Source organism: Elephas maximus, chromosome 4 (genome assembly GCF_024166365.1).
Source record: "Elephas maximus indicus isolate mEleMax1 chromosome 4, mEleMax1 primary haplotype, whole genome shotgun sequence".
NCBI classification, from domain to species: Eukaryota; Metazoa; Chordata; class Mammalia; order Proboscidea; family Elephantidae; genus Elephas; species Elephas maximus.
Window position 1 is genome coordinate 28,174,211 of NC_064822.1, and position 19,377 is coordinate 28,193,587.

At 33.8% G+C, this 19,377-nt stretch overlaps 1 protein-coding gene across 14 annotated transcripts in view; it reads right to left on the reverse strand.

Annotated features, from left to right (window-relative positions):
- Nucleotides 1–19,377, reverse strand: part of ANKRD26 (ankyrin repeat domain containing 26) — an 88,600-nt gene that overhangs the window by 12,498 nt on the left and 56,725 nt on the right. For 13 of the 14 annotated variants that reach the window (XM_049881775.1, XM_049881774.1, XM_049881773.1 and 10 more), the window contains 11 exons: nt 18,552–18,765; nt 16,868–17,051; nt 16,144–16,287; nt 13,421–14,377; nt 11,630–11,782; nt 8,230–8,300; nt 7,832–7,925; nt 7,328–7,440; nt 4,909–5,038; nt 1,740–2,030; nt 956–1,173 (listed from right to left, as the gene is read on the reverse strand). In XM_049881775.1, coding sequence (XP_049737732.1) covers nt 956–1,173; nt 1,740–2,030; nt 4,909–5,038; nt 7,328–7,440; nt 7,832–7,925; nt 8,230–8,300; nt 11,630–11,782; nt 13,421–14,377; nt 16,144–16,287; nt 16,868–17,051; nt 18,552–18,765 — 2,569 coding nt within the window. Of the gene's footprint in view, nt 1–955; nt 1,174–1,739; nt 2,031–4,908; nt 5,039–7,327; nt 7,441–7,831; nt 7,926–8,229; nt 8,301–11,629; nt 11,783–13,420; nt 14,378–16,143; nt 16,288–16,867; nt 17,052–18,551; nt 18,766–19,377 lie in introns of those variants that run through there. The other variant, XM_049881769.1, reaches the window with a different exon arrangement.

Genomic DNA, 19,377 nt, shown 5'->3' on the forward strand with positions numbered 1-19,377 from the left:
GAGCCCTGGTGGCACAGTGGTTGAGTGCTTGGCTGCTAACTGGAAGGTTGGCAGTTTGAACCCACTAGCCACTCTGCGGGAGAAAGATGTAGCAATCTGCTTCCACAAAGATTACAGCCTCAGAACCCCTATTAGGTGGTTCTCCTCTGTCCTATAGGCTGGCTTGACAGCAATGAGTTTGGTTTCTGGTTTGGTTGTTATTAGGTGCCTTCGAGTCAATTCAGACTCACAGCAACCCTATCCGACACAGTAGAACTGCCCCCCTAGAGTTTTCTTGGCTGTAATATTTATTGAAGAAGACTGCCAGATCTTTCCTCTGTGGAGCTGTTGGGTGGGTTCGAACCGCCAACCTTTCGGTTAGTATCCAAGCTGTGTTTGCACCACCAGGGCTCATCTTTCCAAAAAACAGTTCAATTCATTAATATTTTTATTTACAGGAATGGTGACAAGCAATTTTATAATAATATAAAGCTTGTTTAAATTATAAAGGTTCAAAAACAATTAGCTTTGAACTAGCAGATCAGGTTTACTATATGAGATTAAGGAAAAAATAATGATAAAGTCACATTAAGTAAAAAAGAGGAGAGATGCAAACTGTCCTGGACTAACATTTTAAAACTAAGTTCATTTACTAACATTATTTCCCAAAATTACATTGTCTTTTTTAGTTAGCTTTCTGGGGCCCTGGTGGTGCAGAGGTTAAGCATTTGGCTGCTAATCAAAAAGTCCGTAGTTAGAATCTACCAGCCACTCCTTGGAAACCCCACAGGACAGTTCTACTCTGTCCTGTGGGGTCACTATAGGTTGGAATCCACTCAACAGCAACGGGTTTTTTTGCTTGTTTAGTTAGCTTTCACTTCTTACTAAACTGTTGAAACCGGCTCACTAAAAGTTATGCCTTAGAGGCATATGAATGAGCTAAATTTATTTCCTATGATTCTTTGTTTTGACTTACTTGTTTAGTTTATTTGATAATGCTTTTCTAACTTTTAATTCTTCTAGATAGAGTTGCTTGTATTTTTCCAATTCTGTTTTATTAGAGTCTTCTTGGGAAGTTTTCATTTTAGAGATTTCAGATTCTAGATCTTTAATTCTGAGTTCCATTTGACTTCTTATTGAAGCATTATTATTCTCTCTTAACTGCTCTAAGTTTTCTTGAGAAGCTGCTTGAGTCTAAAACAAATTAAAAGGATACATTTTTTTAAATAATTATATAACTTGAAATTATAATGTATTTTTTTCCTTTAGTTCTTAGTGATTCAGAGAAAAGTCTAAATAGGTTAAAAAAAGCTGAAGTTTAAAATATTTATCATCAGTGTCAACTGAGTTATATCTGAATTATAAAAAACGCTGAATAGTTCTTAAGCTATTACTCATGCAGTCTGGTAACTCAAAGAACAACAGAATCAATTCAAATTTTTTTAAATGGGACAATATAATTTAAGAATAATCCAAGAGTATGGTACATTTTTTAAATCTTTTTTCTTTTCCTCCTAATAGTCTTGTTTTACACCAACTACTCTTAATAATCAAGTTGATTCCCTAATAAGAATCATTATTCTCAAAGATCAATAGTGATGGAAGCTGACATATTTAAAGGGAAAGAAAATGCCACTTTCCTTCTAAAAATCTACAAAACAAATTGCTGACAGGGAAGTAAGGGAAACATACAACGTATATGTCCAACATACAATATGCAATACAATGAATTAAAACACATTACAGATAAATAAATTAACCTGTAAAAACAGATTGACTTCTTTTAGTTTTTCTACTACGTCCTGCCTTGCTCTTTCTTCAATCTCCCATTTATACTGTTCTATTTGACCATGGTCTATCATATTTATTTCTAGATGACTTCTGAGGTTTACTACTTCTTGTTCCAACTTCTTTTTATTCTTCTCTAGTTTTTCACATTTCTTTTGTACTGCTTTCATAGCTAATAACTCCTGTCGAAGAGCTTGATTTTTTGCATCCAGATGTAGACATTTTGAAGACGAAGTTTCTAGTTTTGCTGTAAGATCATCAATCTGCATGAATAAAACAATACGGTTTGGTAGTAAAGGAAGTAGGCTGAGAACTGCCTAACTCAAAGCCAGTATCAAATTTTAAAATAAATTAATCACAATAAAATGTACTCTGTATTATAGTAGAGTCTTAGAACATGAACACTTGAATTAATCAGAAAATCAAGAAAAAAATTAAAACCACAAGAAGTCACAAAAAATATTTACTGCCACCATCTTTGCTACACAACTTTTGCACCTGATTTTATACTTTCATTTTTCTATGATCGTCTCATATGTCGTCTTTCCTCCTTAAAATGTCTGTAAGTTACTTTAAGCAGAAAGTCTTCCTCTTTCCTCCCACCCTGATTTTAATGTAGGAAAAGAAATGGGCTGGGCCCACCAAGCCTTGCTTAAACTGCAGCTTCATGAGCCAAACAAATATTGTTTTGAGATACTAAGTTTTGTGGTGGCTTATTATGTAGCAATAAATAACTGGCAAAGGGTAGTATGCTGCCATTAAAATGAAAAAATAAAACAAAATCCTAAAACATGTAGGAATAGCTTTAGGACCAGAAAACAAAACCCTAAAACAATGTAGAAACAGCTTTAGGACCAGGAGGCAGACAGAAGCTGAGAGGACCTAGAAAAGAATATGACTGAAAGCCAAAAGAGCCTCAAAGAGGCTGCTAGTGGAAGCCCTTGAAGAGGCTGACAGGAAGGGCTTAAAGGCAAGTTAAAAAAAAAAAAATTAAAATCTGGAAGAAAGCAGGCTCTTGCTAAGTAGCAGCTGAAAATAAAGTATCAGAGGAGAGAAATAAGCTAAAGAAAGATTGTTAAATATAAAGGAACCAGGACTTACTGAGTTCAAATTATCTGTTTCTCATTCATAGCTTCTCTACATGTCAAATCATGTTAAAATGAAGAAATGGCTTCTGGCTAAGATCAAAACCAGGGTGCTGTCAGGAAAACATGGTGAAGCCCAAATTCTTTAGAGATCTTAAGGGCATTCTCTTACAGCAGCATAGGAAGCCCAAGGTAGAGAAGAATTTATCTCAAAAAATATGGGAGGGTGGCTTTCCTAATGGAGTGAACTCCAATAAAATTCATAGGAAAATTCACAAAGTTTTAAAGGGAACTGTTATAGCAGAAACACTACTTTTTAGCTTGGACTAAAAGAGATCAATCAAGACAGTACAAATTAGAAAGAGGCCTTAGACTTTACAAGTTCTACAGGGGAGAAAGCAAGCTGAGAAAACTATTCAGGTGCAGACAGGTCATTTCTTCTGAAAAGGAGCGTAGAACAAACAGCATATAGATCAAATAGCAAAGAGCCATGAAGATTCATGCTCATGATTTGGGGTAAGTAACAGTTAAAGAATTGGCACACGCACCTGTATTTCGGAATTTCTACGGTGCTACAATTGTTAATCTTCTCGGTAATAAGGCCAATACTAATGTCCTCTGAATGTTAAGAAATTATATACAATTTCTCATTCACAGTGCTTCAGCCTTGTTTGTATGAAGAGGTAAGACCATTTCGTCTTTATGTTGTATCACAATACTTCTACATATCATACAGATTGGCTTTGAAATTCTGAAATTCAAATTACTAATTTGTCTCAAATAAATTGCTTGCATACTATCTGATTTTTAAGCGTTGCGCTCTTGAAAATTTTCTTTGAATGGACTAAAATATCTCTCCCATGAATTCTATACTGAGATATATAGTTAGGTATTTCTTTCTACTTGTTTAAGTAAAGACGGATATAGGGAAGTGTGATATTCGAGAATGTTGGGTCTGTACCAAGAGGATTGGTACCAGTGTTACACACAAGAACCAGGTCAAAAAAGCAACTAACTGTGAACTGCGAGATGATGGATTAGCTACATTTCCAAAGAGGAAAGCTGACAGCCCAGATTTAATTTTCTCCTTCATCAATGGTGAAATCTGTGGATTCTATAAATTATAATGACTTAATAATAAACATAATGAAGTAATTAGCAGATGAGTCAGCAGATCCTGTGACCAAGATGTGACGGAAATGAAAGTGAAGAGGAAGGCCCAGAGGGAAACACTAAAGGTTTGAATGGGGAAAAGAAAGGGAACGGGGTCTATCCTTGTATTGTACATAAATGTGACTTTCCATCAACAGAGAGTCAACAGGGCTTATGCTGGCGATAGGCTCCTTCAAAAAGCAAAAATTTCCACAGGAGTAAAGTTAAAGACGTTCCACCACACTAACTTTTTATTATTACATCAGAGAACTGGTAATATGCAGGATGACTGGGAAAGAGTTCTCATAAAATTTGATGTGAACTAGCATAAGAACAGGCATAAAGGTCAATGGAAAAGAATTAACAGTCCAGAAATAAGTCTTCATATTTATGGACAACTGATTGCCAACAAGGGTGTCAAAATAATTAAATGTGAAAAGAATAGTGTTTTCAACAAATAGTGCTGGGAGAACTGTATATCCACATATAGAAGAATTAATGTTCTAATGTTCTAGAAGTGATTGTGGTAATGACTGTACAACTGTACAACTTTGTTAGTATACCAAAAGCCACTGAATTGTACACTTTAAATTGGTGAATTGTATGATATGTTAACTACATCTTGATAAACCTGTTACCAAAAAAAAAAAAAACTGATTTGGTGCTAGTGATCTGGAGTCTTGTATTGCTTGACTTTAGATTACTAGCCACAGTCAAGACATAAAAGAATCAACATTATGTATGCCCTTTTTATAAAAAAATGATATATCAAAAAGCTGTTGTTTCCATTGGTATTGAGTACATAAAATTGGTAGAAAAAACTTTATTACACTGCTCAAACTATTGAGAGATTTATATTTCCCAAAATTAAGTGATTTTGATCCCAAAACAGATTAAAGATTACCTTATGTTTTAGCATAGCCATCTGAATATCCATTTCAATTTGATTAGTTTTCAAATCTCCATGGAAACTAAGCTCTCCATTTTCATATTCATTTAACTTCTTTCGTGTCATTTTTAACAGTTTCTTAAATCTGCAGGAATGTACATAACGAATAAGTCAAGTTCTTTAAGAGTTAATATTTAGAGTGTGCTGTCTCATTAGAGGGAGAGCAACCAGGAGTATATACCTAGGTGTATATAAGTTTTTGAATGAGAGACTGACTTGCTTTGTAAACTTTCACTTAAACCGCAATAAAAATTTTTTTTAAAGTTAATACTTAATAATTATTTAAACAGATTCTGTTCTATCATATAAGAAAAACAATCTATAAATTATGGCCTCTCATTTGTTTTGAGCTAACATTATTTGAAAGCATACTAACTAAACTAAAAACCAAAACCCAAACCCACTGCCATTGAGTCGACTCTGACTCACAGCGACTCTACAGAACAGAGTAGAACTCCTCCATAGAGTTTCCAAGGAGCAGCTGACGCATCTGAACTGCTTATCTTTTGGTTGGCAGCCAAGTTCTTAACCACTGCACCACCAGGGGTCCAACTAAATTAAACTCATGATAAATAAAACTATGAAGATAACTTTTATGACATATATGGCAGATAAAGGGTTAATAACATAAATTACAAAGAGCTTCTATAAATAAATTATGAATATCCATTTTAGTATGTTAATATAAAACATTAAGCTATTATTAAATAGGAGCTATTACACAGAGAGGAGCTCTGATGGAGCAGTGGTTAAGAGCTCGGCTGCTAACCAAAAGGTTGGCAGTTCGAATCTACCAGCTGTTCCTTGGAAAACCTATGGGGCAGTTCTACTCTGTCCTATAGGGTCACTATAAGTCGGAATCAACTTAAAGGCAATGGGTTTGGTTTTGTTTGGTTTTATTTATTATACAGAGATCAGTATCCAAGTTTAAGAAGAAAAGCATATATGTTTTGAAAAAACATAAAAATACAATTAACATGTTAACCACAGCCTACAAGAGGAGGAGAACATCCACGCAAAAAAATGTCGAAATTATTGAGATTAGAAAATGAAAAAAGAAAGAAAAATCATTGAAGACTGAGTGAGGAGAAAAGGAAATAGCTTTAGAAGAAAGGAAATCAGCAGAGAGGTAATGTGTGACAGTTTCTTCAAAACTGTCTTAAGAGGTATAGGGATCTTTGCTAGTACAATGTTAACAAAATGAAAGAGTTGCAAAGCAATGAAGAGAATGAATGAAATGAGAGAAAAATATTGTTCAGATCTGAGAACAAATTTAAGGACTCAAGAAATAAACAGAGAGGAAGAATGGTATGATGAATTACTTAGTATGGCCATTCTTGCTGTGGTCTTGTAACTCCCACCCAGATGATCGCGCAAGGCTGTGCACAAAAGGTAATGTGGTCCACCAAGGGGACTGATCAGTTTTGCCTTAAAAGATAGCCAATTCCAGAGCAAAGCCAAGAGCCCACCACACCAAGGAAAGAGAAACTGGCAGGAGACACCTGAAGGAGACAGTGCAGTGGGTTTCCTGGTCCACAGAGCAAGAAAGCTGAGTGCCTTTGGGCAGAGACTGAGGGCCAGGGAGAAGTCTATGCCTGACCTACAAATATGGGACTTGCCTGCCTCCACAACTGCGTGAGCCATTTCTTTTACACAGTTCATGAGTTCTACAAAACACTGCTGTGAATCGGGAGTGAGAGGACCGAGGGGAGAGAGAGTAGTCGATGTGAGAGACGATGGAGTGGTACAGAAGCTTGGAAAAGTTGGACATTTGGGACATCTTTAACCTCTTGCCTCATAAGAACCAGTTCTGTGCTGATTCTTATAAAAGAAGGAAGCCATGTTGGATGCTTCAAAGACATTAAGAATATTCCATTTGTTTTATCTGGGTGGTAGAAACGTGATTGTTCATTTTTCTCTTCTTCTGTAGGTCATACTTAAATTTTTGTATGACTGATGTATTTTGTAGATTAAAAAAAAGAAGCAGAAAGGAAATACAAGTCAAATCAAGGTATCTTTGATGCTGTTACGGAATGACACAGATGAGTTTTTAGATAGTAAAGTATCTGAATGCTGAAGGGCAGAGCACTACTAAAAGAAAGAAAGATTACCAAGGAGAGCAAAGATATCTTGCAGGAATAAAAATTCAAAGTTGATGATAAAGAGTGCAGTTGACATTATATGCAAAAGGCATTCAAAAAAAAGTTTGATTGTGATGTGAGTTTCTGAAGTATATTTTAAAAGAGAATAACTGGTTTAATTATAAAAATGTAGATATAAAACAAATTTCATATTTTTTAATAAAGTAGTATCAGAGCTAAATGAGTAATTTAATATATATAACAGAAATGATCTGAAGTATTAAAATCTTTACCCAGTAATCTCTTTTTCTAATTCACTATTTTTCTTCATTTCTTGGTCCAAACGATATTCCAGAGATTGTTTTAACTCAATAAGTTTCTTTAATTGTCCCTTTTCATCTTCAGACTTAAAAAAAAAAAATAAAAACAAATATTTTTAAAAATATATAAACACACTCTTATTTTTTTTAACAAAAGTATTTTTCACAAATCCATAAGTCATATATGTTTAGACAGGAGTTCCTGGGTAGTTTCAAATGGTTACAAGCTCAACTACTAGCTGAAAGGTTGATGATTCAAACCCGCCCAGAGACACCTTGGAAGACAGTCCTGGCGATCCGCTTCCGAAGTTCAGGGTCTTCAAAATCCTATGGAGCAGTTGTACTCTGCACACATGCGGCTGCCATGAGTAGGAATCAATTTGACGGCAACTAACCATAACAAGCTAAAACTTCTTAAATACCAGTAATAGACAAAAATGTATTTTTAGTATGACAAAAATCAAGAGATTGACTCACCGAACTTGTACATAACAGGTTTTTCTGAAGGTGTTCAATTTTCCCCGTTTGCTTTTTGATTGTAATTTTTAACTTGGTATTTTCAATTTCAATCCTAAAATGTATATTTTAAAACAGTTATTCCCACACATAGATTTTAAAATACCATGTAATTTCTGAGCAGGCATCTAAAGGTATAATTACATAAATTAAAAATTTGAAAAGTAGTCATTTTTCTAGATGTATTTTGTATAATAAGGATAATATGCAAAAGTAATACATTTCAAAATAGTTTAAAGTTGAAATTTTCCCCTGGCTTACACATGTGCTTATTATCGTAACTGTTATGATTCTCATACTACATTGCTTATTTGTTTTATAAACACACAAGTTATTTTCTGTACAGCTTTAAATTATACTTTTCCAAGTGCTCCTGTGTCTTCTCAGCACATCGTACTGCCTCTGCGTGTCGATCCTGTACTTCTTCCAACTAAAACAAAGAATAAAGAAAATACTTTACTGATAAAAAACTTTCCTGATAGTCCGCTACAAATCCACTCAACACCTGTTTTTGTAAGTAAAATTTTATTGGAACATGGTCATGTCCACTCCTTTCCATACTGTTTATGGTTACTTTCGTGTTCTAATGGCAGACTTTCGTGTTCAACAGGGATCTTATGGCCTGCAAAGCCTAAAATAATCACTATCCCGGTCTTTTCAAAAAAGTTCACCAACCCCTGTGCTAGTCCTAAAACATGGTATTATTCTTGCTTTTAAATTATATTTAAAAGATGAATACTCAAATTTACAGAATTGGTGAAATTGGGAGAGACAGGAAATTACCTTATCTTAAACATTTATATTTTTGTATTCCAAGTACCACCACATGAACTATAATTTAAAATTTTCACATATGTGAATGACCATGACTATGTCAGTGATTATTAAAGCTAACATGCTGCTGTAGGTGACCAGATGTTCCATAGTACAGTTTGAGAAGCAGTATCAATACAGGTGCTAGAATGCCTGGGTCTGAAATCCCAGCTCCACCAGTTACTAGCTGTGTGACCTTCACCAGATTCTTAAACATTCTGTTTCTACATCTGTACAATGGAGATAAAAATAATATCTATTTCATTGGGATGTTGGCAAGATTAAATTAGGATATTTTTGTAAAGTACTTAGAAAAGTACCTGGCTGTCATATATTGTTGTTGTTGTCATGTGCTGTCAAGTCGGTTCCAACTCATAGTGACCCTATGGGACACAGTAAAACTGCCCCCATAAGGTTTCCAAGGAGCAGCTGGTGGATTCGAACTGCCAACCTTTTGGTTAAAAGTAAGTTCTTAACCACTGCACCACCAGGGCTCCAAAGTGAGCTAGTGGTAGCAACTAGAATTATTACTTTTACCATATTTTATATTCTAATAAAATTTGGTGTTTTATTCCAGGAGTCTGCTAATACAAATGGTCTCCTATGTAAGTTATACTGCATCATTGTTGATACAACTGAAAAGTGACAACAAATGAGGACTGTGAGGCCCAGAATATGCTCATAAAGAATATGCTCAAAAGAATATGAAGTAAACCCTTTTGAGCAAAGAATATTCTCATAAGGGTTTACTTCATAAACCCTTCACCAATCCCACGAGCTAACAGCTCTTTGTCCTTACATAATTGATAACTTATTTTCTCTTTGTACTACTCAGTGGGAATGGTCATAGACTAAATGCAAACAGCACCGCCAGAGCTGAGCAGTATACAACATACATGACCACTGGAGACATGCTAAAGCCATTAACCTAAAAATATAGAAGTCTATTGCTAAATCCAGGTTCCCAAATCAATTCATTCCCAGCAAGTGTTTATGTTGGGTAAGTATGCTGGTGAGTACATTAAGGTAATGTGCTATGGCATTCTCAGAAAAGCTAGTTCCCAGAGCTTTACAGTTGGTAAAGTGCTTCGAATCTCTAAGTCCCAGTTCTGGCTGCATGATGAAGGCAGGCAAACTTAGATTTTTTTAATAGTGAGAAAAAACAATGAGCATTTGACTAAACAATTCTCTATTAGATTAACTGCTTTGAATTTTATATTTAATTGCTTAAGAAAAGTTAGAATACAAACTTAATTAGGTCAATCTTTTAAAGAAATTATTGGTATGGTGTAAAGTACTTAAAATTATCCTAACATCTGTTAAGCTAAAATATTTTCAACTACACAAGGACAGGGGACATGCATATTAGATATTATTCCCTCTTTAGACAAAGTCATAGTTAAAAAGACAAGATTATCTCTCATGAAAAAAAAATAAAAGCAATAGAAAATTAAGGGCCAAATTGTTCTGCAGAGACTAGCTGACAGGTGCTGAAAAGAAGGGAGATTGTGAGGTACGTGTGAATAAATGCAGGGTTACCCACCCACTGCCGTCAAGGGTTAGGCTACCTGAAAACAAGCTGAAAGGACTGGAGACAACAGCATGTGTAAAGGCACCAAGAAACCAAACCCAACCCATTGCCGTCAAGTCGATTCCGACTCATAGCGACCCTATAGGACAGAGGAGAACCGCCCCATACGGTTTCCAAGGGGCGCCTGGTGGATTCGAACTGCCGACCTTTTGGTTAGCAGCCGTAGCTCTTAACCACTATGCTACCAGCGTTTCCGAGTAAAGGCACAGAGATGGTGAAACAAGCCCCGACAATTTAGGATAAAATCCAATGGCAAGAAAACACATCCACACAAAGCCTATACGCAAATGTTCACAGCAGCACTTTCATTAACAGGTAAAAAGTGAAAACAATCCAAACGTTCATCCACTGATGAATCATACACAAATGTGCTATGTTCATACAGTGTAATATTATCCAGCGATAGAAAGAAATGAAGTATTCGTACGCGCTGTAACACTGACGAACCTTGAAAACACTGTGCTAAGTCAAAGAAGCCAGTCGTAAAAGACCACATATTGTATGATTTCATTCATACGACATGTCTAGAACAGGTAGACTCGTGGTTGCCTAGGGGCATGGGGAGGTGGGGGTGGGGTGACAGCTAAGGGATGTGGGGTGATGAAAATATTCTAAAATTGACTGATAATGGTTGCACAACTCTATGAATATACTAAAAGCCATTACATCATACACTTTAAATGGGTGAATTATATGGTATGTGAATTATATCTCAATTAAGTTGTTCAAAAAATCCAATGGTGGGATCTAGATAATTTTCCTAATTCTCTATTTTGGGTATACGTACTATACATAATCTGAATATTTCTATGCTTTTACAATATATCAAAAATGAAAGGAATGCATAAATTTCCAAATGGTTTTATAAAATTTTGCGTTTGGGGGAATAGTATAATAGACTTTCTATGACAAATTAGCCAGAAATCCATGAAGTGTACATAGACTCTGTATTCACAAAGGTGACACTGAGGAATACACCGATTTTCTGGAACACTTCATTAAACAGTATTCTGTAATTTAACCTGGCTTGCCTCACCATCACAATAGAGGTATCACCAAAAAATACTATTTACCAGCAAAAAAAACAAACAAAAAAAAACCTCTCAACTTCTATGAAGAATTATGTATAATTTTCAATCTTCCTAAGGGTAAATATTACAAGAAAAATTGACAAATGGCAGAATGAAGGCCAGAGTTCAAGATATAAATGTATTATGAAGACAGTAAAATTGTAATAAAATTAATTATAATGAAAATACAAAAGAAAGCTGTCTAATGAAATTTATGTTATAGAACACTTTAGATTACTTAACCAGCTACAGATTAACTGTTGACATGTTAAATTTCATACATACCTGACATCTGATTTGACCTAATTTCTTCTTTAAATCCTGTGTCTCCTCTTCTAAATTAATGCGGTAACGTGATGTAACCTCCAGCGAAGCCTCTGACATAGATTGCTTTTTTAGGGTATCAGCCAGTTCTTGTTGAAGTTGTCTCACAACTGTCTGATAAGATACTTCTGTTACTGATTTTATAAATCAGTTTATTAATAAATTATGTGTAACTCTAATATACATACTTTGAAACATATCACAACATACATCATTCGTCTTCTTTCCCTCACAGGTACATATATTCCTGTTTATCACTGAATTCAGTTCAGGATATCGAAGGTGTTATCTCCCTGCCTAAATAGAATTATATTTAGTAGACCACAGATTCAGCCCATTATCCATTTCCCTTGATGAATTTGCAAACCTTAACAACAAAACTACTGAAGGCTCAAAAAAAAAGGGGGGTTGTGTGGGTGGGACTGGTGGTAGTAAATTCTACACTGTGGAATGTTTTCCCTCTTTTTTATTAGAAGCTCAAATTAACTTCAGAGTTCCTCACATATTTAATCCTCTGCTCAAATCCTTCTAATGGGTTCCAATCTCATGCAGAATAAAAGTCATTACAATAGGCTTCAGGGCCCTACATTACCCTGCCTCCACCTTACTTCCTGACCTCATCTCCTGCAACTCTCTCCCCTACTCGTTCCATTTTGCTACACTGTAAACCCCGCCACCAACATTAGTCTGAAAAGAGGGATCCAATGACAATATAATAAATCACTATAATAAATCACAGAGAGTTACAATTATCTTGGCATTGGGCAAATTTATGTCCAAAGGATAGTAATTGAGCCTTGATATGAGTAGTGATTATTAGCAAGTTACAGTCAATCCTTATTAGTCATGGATTCTGTATCTGAAAACTCACCTACTTGTTGAAATTTATTTGTAATTTCTAAAATCAATACTCCCAGTGCTTTGGCAGGCATCACATGCACTGAACAGCAAAACACCTGAGTCAAATGTACAAGGCTGGTTCTGAACTACAGGAACTTTATAGAACAGAACTGTTGCAAATAACAAGAATTGACTGTATTTGTAAGAATATTCGAAGTAAACTATAAATAGCAATGGGAAGATTAAATCAAATATGGTTTTGTTAAACTCTGCCACATTTGTCCCCCATTATGATCTAATAAAAAGTATATACTTTCAAGAGTTGAGAGGTCATCAGAATATATGATTTGGAACTAAACGATTTCCAGATTTAATTCAAATTGACATAAATAAAAATAAAACCACATTAATTAAAAATGCATAAAAAGCTACTGAAGGAAAACTATTACGAGAAACAGCATCTAAACTCGAGCTCATCTGGGAAATCTAGAACTGACTGTTGACAAAGGCGACCCACTCAACTGAATCCTAGTTTCAAAATACTCATTTTAGGTATGAACATTTCCATTATCTACTTCGTCACAGTCTAAAAGTGTTGTGATATAAACAAACATTAAAACTATTATTTCGTCTACATAAGACTAAATTATTAGTACCAGTCTCTACCCGTTAACAATTTAGAACTTAATCTCTTAGAATTTCATAGGTAACAAAATGTCCTTACTCACAATAAAGTACCTCTCAAGTCTAATTTTTATTTGCTGGATACAAGGTATGTATCTAAGGTGCCATAGCAAATACATTTACAGTCTATACAGTTTCATAATCAATTAGATTCAACATTTAGCCATAATCAAGTATTATTTTGAATTTTCTTTCATGAAATTTGAACATTTGTTTCTCAATACTTACTTCTCTTTCTGCTTTCTCATTTTCATACTGATACATCTGCTCTTTTAAATGGTTACATTCATTGATTAGCTCCTTATTTCTCTCTCCAAGCATAAGACTTTGTTTTTCACTTTCCACTTGAAGTTTCTTTACAATATCATGAAATTGGTCTTGGATATTAATTACCGTCTTTTCTTTATTGTCCACTTTGTTGTGGGCATCATCCAGCTGCTGTCGAAGCAGCATATTTTCACTTTGCAGTTGGGATAATCTTTCCTCCATCGACTCCTGTTTTCCGATGTATTTGTTCACTTTACCTTGTTCGTTTTGATACATGTGTTCAATTTCCTTCAACTGACACCGTGTTTGGCTTAGGTCTCTTTGTACACGTTCCAAAACCAAAGTCTTTTCTCTGAGAGCATCTTTTGTGTGATGGAGCTCAATTTCTAGACTATTGAATTTACTTTCAGCTTTAGAAAGTTGTTGGGAAAGAGTCTCATTGTTATCTTTTAGGTTAGACAAATCAAAATTCATTTTGTCCTGTAAACGAAACCACTCGTCTCTTGCTCTCTGGAAGGCAAGTTCTAAGTCTCTTTTTGATGTCTGGCTTTGATCATGATCATGTATAGCAGCAGCCAGTCTAGAACGATATGATTCAACTTCTGTTTCCAGTCTCTCCTTGTTTTGTTTTTCGTTCTCCCATTTAGAATTTAACATTGTGTTCTCAGCTGTCAGAACATTAAGCTGTCCACTATACTGAAATATTGTTTTTGTTAGTGTTTCCTCATTTTGCTTTAATGTCTTTTGAAGATCATCATTTTTTTCTTTTACAATTTCAATGTCATCAGAATATTTCTTTTCTTTTTCTTGGTTCTGATTTTTTAATGTGTCTATTTCCAGTGTTAGCATAGCAATTTCATCCTGCAACATGTGGTTTTTATGCAATAGATCTTTTTCTTTTTCGTGACTATTAGAAACCTAAGTAAAACAAAGGAGCCTTTTAGTTGGCACTCAATAAAATGACATACCATAATTTCCTTTGAAAATAAAGAATAAGCTAAATGTATTTACAATAAAAAGGTTATAATAAGTAGATATTCAACTGGAAAAGCTGAAACCAAACCTCACATCTTAAAAAAAAAAAATTACAAAAGCATAAATTCCCAAAAGTTCAAAAACTTAATTGGAAAAAAGAATCCAAGAAAGTAAAAAAGAAACAAGACAATTTTTTTAAAAGAATCTCAGTCTTAGAAAGATCTTTCTCTGAATTACAACAAATCCAGGAGATAAAAAAGATTAATATATTTGAGTACATTAAAAAATCAGTGTGACAGCTAAGTTACACAGCTACCCTACATTAAGAGCCTTCACTCTGCATATATTTGTTCAGATTAAAAATATTAAGTATATACCCCCTCAAACACACATGCAATCATTAAAATATAAAATACATTTCACAAATCCTATAATTTTAAGCAATCTGTCTGAACTTCCCAAAATAATACCACATTCTTCCTAATCTAAATTATTTCCAGATGGGTTTATGGTTTGCTATGTAATCTATACAGCTGCTCCACATTAAGAGCCTTAGCTTTGCATATATTGCACAGGTTAAATTTCCTAAAGTTCTTTAAGTTCCTTTTTCTTGAAAATATTCCACAGGTATTCTACTTCTCAAACACTTTTACAGTCAGTTATAAAATTACATTCATTGATAACTGATAAAACTAGGCACTGTATTAACCACTTAAACACATCAATTAACTCATTTAACTATCACAACTCTGTAAAGCAGCGGTTCAAAAATATAAGAACGTTGCAGGATTTTCCTCAGGTGTTCTGGCCTTATTACTAGTGTTCTTCCACTAAACCAGTTATTTGCTAGAGCAAATACATAAATACAAAAGAAACACCATATTTTAAAAGACTAAAAAGGTAAAATCTATAGACCTCTTCTTAGAAAATCACGAGCTTATTTGTTGCTGCAGTAATTTTTATTTCATTTTTATAATACTTGCAACAATATATGTGAAATGGGAGGAAATACACTGAATTCTTTTACCAAGAATAAAATATTTATCAATAAATTATCACTCAGTATATGTTATGGCATATCGTCATCTTCAAAGCTCCTCGTATTGAAATAGGACACCACTTGGAGCAAACTGTTACTCTTCTCCAGGGTGAGAAGAATGACACCCAAAACATGGCTTCTGAACTGGCTATACTTTTCCTCTCCTTACCTATGGGTGGAATTGATAAACTAAGTTCTCCATTAATACATCAAGGGAATGAAGTCACTGCCAAAAAAGCAGAATATCTGTTATTAGTAGCCACAGTTTTGAGATTCTGGGAGGATCATCAATTCCCACGGAAAATATTAAAAGCCTCTCCATTGGATGAGACCATTGTGAATGTCACTACTTGACTGTTGCAGATGGATTTGAATTAAGAATGTCACTTTATCCAATGGGCCAAAAATGCCCCACCCCTATCAAAAAAAAAAAAGGGTATATATATATATATATATATATATATACATATGTATATATGTGTGTGTGTGTATATATATATGTGTATATATATATATAAAATATATATATATATAAAATATATATATATATAAAATATATATATATATAAAATATATATATATGACCTAAAAACCCTCTATACTTTCATGATGTATATAGTTGGGTTTTTTAAAATACAGACATATATTTGAAAATAATTAAAGACAATACCTCAGAATTCTGCATCGTTTTCTTTTGAGCCATTTCTATCTCCTTCTGTTTGCAAAGGTGATTGGTCAGAATTCCATCTTGTAGTATTCTGGCATTCTGTTCTCGAGAAAGTTGCCTCTGTGTATCATTTCGTTCTTCTATAACCTAAAGATACACACGTTTCGTTAAATTTTGGTCTCACATCATTAAAAAAAAAGTCTAAAAGCTTAATTAAGAGCAGAACCTTAATAAAATCTATTAAAAGGAAAAGGAAGAAACCTATTAAATCACAAGACTCTTTATGCCACGTAAATTATTCAACTTTTAATGCATAAATGACAGCTAAACTTGTCATAGAGCTAAAAGCAGTTCCTAAATACAGGCAGATGTAGTATTGTAAGAGAAATTTCTTTACAAAACACTGAACTACTTTTATCACAGTCTCATAGCTATTTAACCTGTATTTTAACATAAAAATGCCAAAATTAACAGTTATGTTAATGATTACACTCAATTTACCTTCAATTCTTTCATTCAGAAAACATATACTGAGCACTAACTATATGCCAAGAACTGGCATAAATTAAGGGTTTTAGCTACAAATGTCATAGTTCATATTTAGGACGAGAAGACATTTTTGGTTTATCTTAAACCTAAACAATTCACATTAACTCAAAAGGCCATCATAAATAATACTGAGGAAATAAAGCTGGAAATAAGAAATTTTTACCAAAGATTAATTCACCTGATTCAAATTATTTCTTACAGTCCTCAATTCCACATCTAGTGTCCTAAGACTGAGTTCAAGTTGCTGTTTCATTTCAACTTCTTTACTATATTGCTCTTCTTTTCTTCTTAATTGATCCCTGATTTTTTCATACAACATATCAGCGTTTCTTCTCTTCTCTTCTTCTTGTTTTAAGGTAAATCTGCATTCAGACATGATTATCTTAAAATTGATCTTGTTAGAAAACAAAAAGGTCATTTTGTGCTCTGGCTCTTTATATATTGGTTTATTGACCAGTTTATGAAATTTCTGTTTTTGAATTTTTTTCCTTCCTAGTTCTCCTATTTTTAATTTCTCATTTTGATCTCTTCCAAAAGGGATATATATTTAAAAGGTTACAATGAAAGGATATTCTGTTAACTGGTAAGTTTTGTTACAAATAACTCTGGTAAATATAATGGGAAAAGAATTTTGAAATTATTCAGGAAAGTTAGGATTAAAATTTATCTTTTTTTACCACATAGGTATAATTACTCCTCCGTTAGGAGAGATAATTTAAGAGTTAACGAGTTAACAACAGATGTTGTTTAAAATTTACAAATTCACTAGAAACAAAAACTTAAGGATTTCATAAAGATGAAATATAATAGCTATCCCTAAAAATGATTTACAATGTAAGCACCTTTAGGTGCCTCTTACACAACATATGTCTGCTTATTATAATATAATCCAACATTAGGCTAGGTGGTCTAATACCTATTACCCCATACTTTTTTATTTCTTCTTTCATAACACCTTCAACTTATCCTATATCTTACTGATTAGCATCTATTTTATTAATCATCTCTAAATCTCCTTTGGAGATTATTATTAGTTAATTAAACTTTAGAGATCAATATGTGCTTACAACATAGAACTCTGAATTAATTTTACTTACGTAAAAAAAAAAAAAAAAATTTTTTTTTTTTTTTTTTTTTTAATGAGAGAAGCTTATAGGGCAGTTCTACTCTGTCCTATAGGGTCCCTCTCAGTCAGAATCGACTTGACAGCAAAGGGTTTAGTTTACGGATGCAAAAGATGTTGAATAAGCTAATCAGTAATCATTTTCCATTTTACTTTTCTTTGCATATGTTAAGAAGAAAACTGCATACACTTTTAGAACATGATTCTGGTTTGAGGAAAACGGCCATTTTGAACTCTGCTCGTGGAACTGCAAGTTAATAGAAACTTTCTCAAAAACAATTTAGAAGTATAGACGAAAGACCTGTTTAAAAAGTTCCTATACATTAACCAAATAATTTTGTATTGAAGGATTTCTTCAAAGTAAATAATCAGAAATGTAGAAAAAGATTTATATAAAAGATGTTCCTAATAGGACTAATTATAGTAGAGAAAAATGAAAAAAATCCATAATTTGGTGTGTTGAAAAATGAGATTTACCTATGGTGAGGTTCTATATAGCCATTAAAATTATGATTTGGAAAAAGAAATTATGATTTGAAAGAATATATATTTAGTTATTCATAGAAATATTCACTATTAACCACTTGCTGTATTATTTCCAAGAATTTCCTACTCCATAGGACTAAGAATTTTTCTGCCCTATAAAATCCCAGAAGGTAAGTTAGCAATTACAAAAATTCTACTACATGTCTATAGCATAAAAAAGTTCAAACATTTCTGTAAAACCAAGATTTTATACCTCAAACTGCAGAGTTCTCGTTCCCATTCCACTTTTTGATGCTCTAACTGTGATTTTATTTCTTTTGTTTCTGATAGCTCCTTTTGTAGTCCACTAACCTTATTTTCCATTTTTTTAATTTTTCCTGTAAGTAGTTCACAGTGTTTTTTTTTAAGTTCTACTAATCTTTCGTATGAAAGAATTGCATCCTGGATTTTCAACAGACTAACAGAATCTATATCAGGGAGAAAATAAAGATGAAGATAATATATATGAGTACTTTTTGCATACAAAGAATTCATTTTCACATTATCTCATTCATACACTGAACAAATATATACTGAGTGCCTACAATGTGGAAGACATTATACTAAGCTCTGCAGTTAAAACAGACAAGACCCCTGCTCTTGTTTAGCTCAAAGTCTACTAGAGCAGAAAGACAAATAAAATGATAACTATAAACTCAGACGGATACTCTTAGAAAACAGAGTGCTATGATCACGTAAGAAAACTTGATTTAGAATCAGCACAGGCAAGATTCCCTGAGCAAGAGATGACTACACTGAGAACTGGACGATGTGCAGGAAGTAGATAATCAAAGGGGGAAAAGAACATTCTAGACACTCTACACAGCATGTGCCAAAGCTCTATTGCAATCCACCTTCAGCCGAGACGTGTAACAGGTACTGATTTACCTTCCTACCTGAAAGGACCAAAAACAAAACACAAAATACACTATTGTCGTTGGGTGCCATCCAGTCAGTTCTGACTCATAGTGACCCTATGTACAGAACACTGCCCAGTCTAGCACCATCCTCACAATCGTTGTATGCTTGAGCCCACTGTT